At 36.3% G+C, this 6,309-nt stretch overlaps 1 protein-coding gene across 1 annotated transcript in view; it reads left to right on the top strand.

Annotated features, from left to right (window-relative positions):
* LOC141427742 (disintegrin and metalloproteinase domain-containing protein 22-like) overlaps positions 1-6,309 on the top strand; it is a 163,720-nt gene that overhangs the window by 545 nt on the left and 156,866 nt on the right. Inside the window, exons 2-3 of the mRNA XM_074087334.1 lie at positions 595-701; positions 2,190-2,304. Of these exons, the coding sequence (XP_073943435.1) occupies positions 595-701; positions 2,190-2,304 (222 nt within the window). The remainder of the gene's footprint in view (positions 1-594; positions 702-2,189; positions 2,305-6,309) is intronic.

Here is a 6,309-nt window from a genome sequence, read left to right as displayed (position 1 = left end):
GATCCCATGCTCTGTGTTAAAAATAAAGTTGTGTTAAATACTTGTGATGTATACAATCATTTAATAATATCGTAAATCTGTTTAAAGAAATATATACCTCGTTGAGTTTCTTGCCGGATTCTTCTCAGCAGAGGTTATTCCGAACCGGTGGTAGTTTTTTTTTGACATCCATAAGTGCTTGTTGTAGCCTAAATTGAATAAAGATATTTTGACTTTGACTTTGACTTTGAATGTCTAATGTGCAATTAATGTGGAATCATTAATTGCGCTAACTAGGGTGTTTTAAAAATTTACAACTATAATGTTGTTATGATTTATAAGTCGCTATGCTCCACTCCAGCGTACCTACTATGCGTAGGTAACTTTTCTTTGTTATGGCTCTAACAGCAGGGTAGCATGACATAATATGTCTGCTTAAATTACATGAAATTTAACCAACATACAATCTGAAATCTTTTCTGAAAATCTGATTTCAGCTCAATTAGATACTAAGAAGTCCAAAAAGTGTGAAATTGTAGTTGGCAATCCTACTACATGCAGCATTGGACGGACTATGTCTGTTAACTGATTGTTTTTAAATTCGATTTTTTTTAGATGCAAGGCAAGTCGGAGGACGAGGCCACGGAGGACTCGGAAGGTTCTGGAATGGAGAGTGACGATCCTCTCACGGCTTCTGACACCAAGTATGGCAAGAGCTTCAGGCAAGTTAATTATTATTGACCAACTCGAATAAATATGTGCAGTACAACTAGAATGTTAATGTCGCTCGGAACTCGTTGGATTTCTTAGTTTTCCTGATGATTCAAATGAGAAAGAAAAAGAAAACCGCTCTTTTGTTTCGGGTTACAAAAGACATTAGCGAACTAGTTTAAGTTTGGAGCTATTATCTTTTTTCACGCTAGAACAGTGACCTATGAATGAACTAAAAGAATTTCTTTGCTTTTTTTAACACAACCGTACACCATGCTACTGCCATGTACATGACTAACATCTGGTGGCATTGTGTACGGATGTGTTGCTCTGAAGATGAGTTCGAAACGCGTCAGTTTAGTGTGGTGGTGGTGATAGATGGATTTGGGTGATTTGTGTGTGTTCTTACAGGGTGGAGGTGGAGGAACTGCATGAACACGCATATTTTGTATAAACTTAGCTATCATAAGGTCGCGGGTGAGCAAAGAATGTTTTTTAGGTCATTGATATGGAGCTCCGCAAAGTAACACCTGGTTCATTAAATTAGTGACCTATGATTATAATAGTTTACTGGTAATTGGCTATTTGAACCTACCAAACAATTGACATTACTTTATTACCTGTCTAAACGCAATTCCTTTATAGATTTTGTATGGTTATACTGACTGACTTGTGTTGTTATTGTTATTTATTTATTAGCCAACTCAATCGATTAAATATTAATTTATTTCAAAGCTACTACAATTGAAAAAAAAAAGTAGTATGGTTTTCGGGGTTGAATGGTTTTTTTATTAGAGTTGTGGCTTGGAATTTTTGATTAATCATGTCATATTATGTAGAAAGAAAGAAAGAACCCTAAGAACCATGTACCCTATTATTATTTTTTGTAAAAGGGTGATTATTTTGCGTCACTTCTCAGGGGTAAAGAAAAATGAAACTAACATCATAATTTAGTTATATGTATTATATAACTATTATCCATCGGTATAGGTTTACATTACACGCACCGTTATACACGAACTGTATTCTGACTGCAACAGCCGTGCGCGCATACATTTCAATCGCAGCTAGCGTGTCATCGACTTTATAATCCATATATATAAAAATCAATGCCACTTTTCGTTGTAATTTTATAACTCAAGAATCCATATATATAACAATCAATGCCACTTTTCGTTGTAATTTTATAACTCAAGAACGGGCTCACCTATCCAAACCAAATTTTTAGGCTTTGTTCGGACTATTTAGTAGATGGTTTATGTGAAGTTTGCACAAAATCGGTAGAGCGGTTCTTCATTTATCACATTTTTTGTATAGGTACGTAGCGAAGCCGGGCCGCTAGTAATCCATATAAAGTCGATGTAGCGTGTAGTTTGCGTGCAGTTTTGACGACTGCCATGAAAATTGTATGGGCATTGGGCAGTCGACAGTTACGTTGCGGTTGGAATGCAATCCGTATGTAATGACTCCTAGACTATTAATAACTCTTGTTGTTCCAGACACTTTACCCGGGAGGCGTTGCCCAGGCTGGATAACTACAGGAATGTGTTGTCCCTGCACGCGGCGCCACGGCCCACCCTGGATGAACTACATAACGCCTCGCTATCAAGGAAGGTGGGTAATTCTTGTAACGTAAACGTGACAATTTATTTTTCACGACACTGCTCGAAAATGTGGCCATAGATATAACCTAAATCCAGTAAGTACCCAAAACTGCCTATATATGTACGTTAAACAGCCGGCTCATTTATGGCTCGCAAAACACGACAACAATGTAACAAATTACGAAAGCAGGTCGCATCAATATATGTATTTCATAATACGATACGACCTTTTAGAATATAATTTCTGAATTTCATTCCTGGCGTGCTGAGCTGGCGTGCTGGCGTGCTGGCGGGAGGGGTGACACTATTTTTATTTCCTCGCAGTGATCGTGAAAAGCACAATGTTTAGTCTCGGCAAAAAAGTGCAATAGATGAACTCGTATTATCGAAGGCCTTCAAACTAACTTGTTCATCTATTGCTTACTTTCGTGCCTCTACAACAATGTTCTATTGAATTCTTACTTATGTTATAATTGCTAATAGCGCCGGCTCTAGCCCTTGATCAAAGGTAGAGCGAGTTTGTCTACAGCGCTTCTTAAAATGCGTCATCGTAATTTTATTTCCCACTGGAAACTGGAAAATGGCGTCCCTTGCTATCTTGCGTCTAGAGCGCTCGCTCCTCTTGCTCTGTCCTAGGGCCGGCGCTGAGTGTGAAAGTAACTCTCTGTCTGTCTTTTACCTTTTTACGCTTAAACCGGTATATCGATTCAGATGGAGACATTCGGACATAGGACAGAAGATAGTTTTTCCCGGAAAATTGCATAGTTCCCGTTTTTTTTTTGCTTAGATAAACGAATTCGGTGGAATCTCGGACTAAAGCTACCTAATAACCGGTAAAAGGTAATAACCGGGAATGGGACTTGGTTTTCAACTAAATAAGTAGCACTCGTGTGTAATCCTTTTTTTGCTGCTTCTTTTTTATACTGCGCCCGCGTGTAAACTAGCTCAAACCCGAGAGGAGTCTAAGAGAAGCTAATTCTGAGAAAAGGCCTGCGCCAGTAGTAGGACATGATATGATATGATAAAAAGACCATGAAATACATTACCAAATATCATAGAAAGAAAGAAAGAAAAAACATTTATTCGTGACATTATTACACAAAATACTATAGGTACAGTCACCAGCATTAATATCTGCCACAGCGGAGCGTGCAAAAATATCTGACACGTCCTTCCGGCCCTAGAAATAGAGTCGTATTTATGCACGCTTGTTGTGTCAGATATTGGTGCTGGTGACTGTACATAGAATTAAACTAAAAAAAATACGTATCACGGCACAGCACAAAAGTATTATTTTATGCCAAGATGCCTTTCTTAAAATTGAATTTTTGTATGGGTTACAAAATTTCTATTTGCTGTTAAAGTGGCTAGGATGTGGAAAACCACACTGATATTAATTAGCGCTACTTATTTTATTATCCTTAACAATAGCAATGATATCCATGTTTTTGTTTCCTCATCACTACAAAAAATAACCAATGATAACTATGTTTTTTTTATCAAAATTTTACAGAGCTTGGTCGATCAACGATCGTGCCGTATTATCTATACGTTATCATACAAACGGAAAATAAGTATTCTTTATATGATGGGGAAAACGAGCAGGCGGGTACCTGATCGAAAGCAACATCCATAACCATAACATAATCTGAGTTACGGTGCGTTGGCAAAAAAACAATACAGAATATAAAAAAATATACTATAAAAAAATATTATTAAAGAAAAAGTTTTCGCATGCGTCGTATCAGATCTATTCTGGTAACAAAAACAAATAATAAAATTAGTACATTGGTATCGTAAATAAATAAACAAGTGTGATAAGGTTGTTATTACATATTATGGTTGTTAATATATTCTCAATTATTTTCCGCACTTAAACCGTAACATGTAAAAAACATTGACAAAACTACATGTATCCCTTTCATGTGAATGCAAGTGTCATAAGTGCTTCTAATTTTCCATCGCTATTAAGACCTTGGGAAACGTTATGTATCCAAATAGTTTCAGCATAGTATATCGTATTTATGCAGGTGTTAGATAATTATTTCAATTTCAGTTACATTTTACGGACTGAAAGATGATAATAGTGGGCTGTAATTTACAGCCATAATGTAAGTAGGTACCTACTAGAATACGTACCTAGCCCTTCGGCCGCCTTCGAGACTCAGATTAGAAACCAGTTTCTAAATAGGAATAATATTCCTTCTTTAAATGTATTTTTTACAAACCGCTTTCTCAAAAGAATCGACATGTGGAATAAAAATGCAGAAGATTGGCTGCATCTAAAGCCAATCGATTTATATCAATACACATTTGCTGCTAAAAGTATTTGCAAGGAATATGTTTTTATTGTCGACTACCAGACCAGATGGCCTAGTGGTTAGAGAACCTGACTACGAAGCTTGAGGTACCGGGTTCGATTCCCGTGCCGGGGCAGATATTTGTATGAAAAATACGAATGTTTGTTCTCGGGTCTTGGGTGTTTAATATGTATTTAAGTATGTATCTATATCTATATAATTATATTTATCCGTTGCTTAGTACCCGTAACGGGCGAATATTCAGCGTTTTTGCAGCGTTTTTTTTTGTCATTGGTGTCTTCGAAGGTGGTATTTAAAGAGGTAATGCCCAGGCTTGTTTTTTTATGAAAATTGAAGACAATACCGATGCTGGATTTAGCGTGATAAAAATTCTTGTGACTTGTCTTTCCGTTGTGTTATATAAACGTGGGTCGCTAATGACGTTGGACCGCGCGGTCAAAACGCTCGAATATTTGCCCTAACACAAGCTTTGCTAAGCTTACTTTGGGACTAGGTCAATTGGTGTGCATTGTCCCGTGATATTTATTTATTTTATTTATTGTCACGCTTTTATTAGCTGCTCTTGCATGAATTGTACACAGTATTTACCTGAATAACAAAAAGCTCTGTCTGTAATGTGTGTGAACAAAAAGTTGCAAGTCGAGTTTCAGTCGCTTCAAATGGGCAGATTAATTTTAAAGGTACAAATCTATCTTAAATACCGAACAATACTAACCTAACATGGAAAGGTATCGAACTATCCGGTTCCGATATGATTTATTTTCTTATTGTTAGAGAGTAATCTAAAATTTTTTTTTTTTTAATTGCTCAATCTCAATCTATTGGGAGAAATTGTCCTCCAAAGTAACTACTGAAAAGTGACTAAACCCTCTAACTTCTGTAGAGAGTTTTAGGGGCTGTTTCACCATCCATTGATTAGCGTTAACCGACGGTTAAATGTGATGCCGTCTCCGTCTATTCGAACAAAACAAATAGAGACGGCATCACGCCTAACCGCCAGTTAACACTAATCAATGGATGGTGAAACAAACCCTTATTCAAGCAAATTACTAGTTAGTTATTGGTTTGATCCATGATAAAAAAAACTAATAAAATAAATAATAACCAGCGTGTCTTCAACGATGAGAAATATAAAACTTTGAAGGGTGCTTCTTTAGGGAAATATGAGTTTGAGCCGAGACATCAAACACGTGCTCATTATTTTTTTTTGTTCACAATAATTGTACTTACTTAATGTTGTGTAAGTACCCTTTGTAAAATTTTTTTTAGATAGCTCAATATGCTCAATAATGACCCTGTTAACAGAATCCGCTGACTAATACCCCTACGTACCCTACTTACCTACTCTACAGGTCGTCCCACGGTTATGCCACATGGAGGGGAAGTACATTAAATATTGTAGATAGACAATTTTACTGAAAGGAGACATTCATTTTTGATTAAAATCAATTTTAACTGCATAAAAAGATTTTGAAAGATTTTTAATTGCTTGTCTGAACCGGGAATCGAACGCCGCCAAATGGTAAAAAAAACCAACCCGTAATTTTACTACACCGATCGAAAGGTCAATCAGAAGGATTATTTTTTTTCCAAGTAACATAGCATCTTAAATAAAAGGAAGACCATGAAATTTTACATTGTATTTTTTCCTGAAATTGTGAATGTATTATTTTATATTTCATGGTCTTCCTTTT

The sequence above is a fragment of the Choristoneura fumiferana genome, chromosome 5 (genome assembly GCF_025370935.1).
Source record: "Choristoneura fumiferana chromosome 5, NRCan_CFum_1, whole genome shotgun sequence".
Taxonomy (NCBI): domain Eukaryota; kingdom Metazoa; phylum Arthropoda; class Insecta; order Lepidoptera; family Tortricidae; genus Choristoneura; species Choristoneura fumiferana.
Note: the sequence above shows the minus strand (reverse complement) of the source record. Positions and strands in the feature narration are given on the sequence as shown.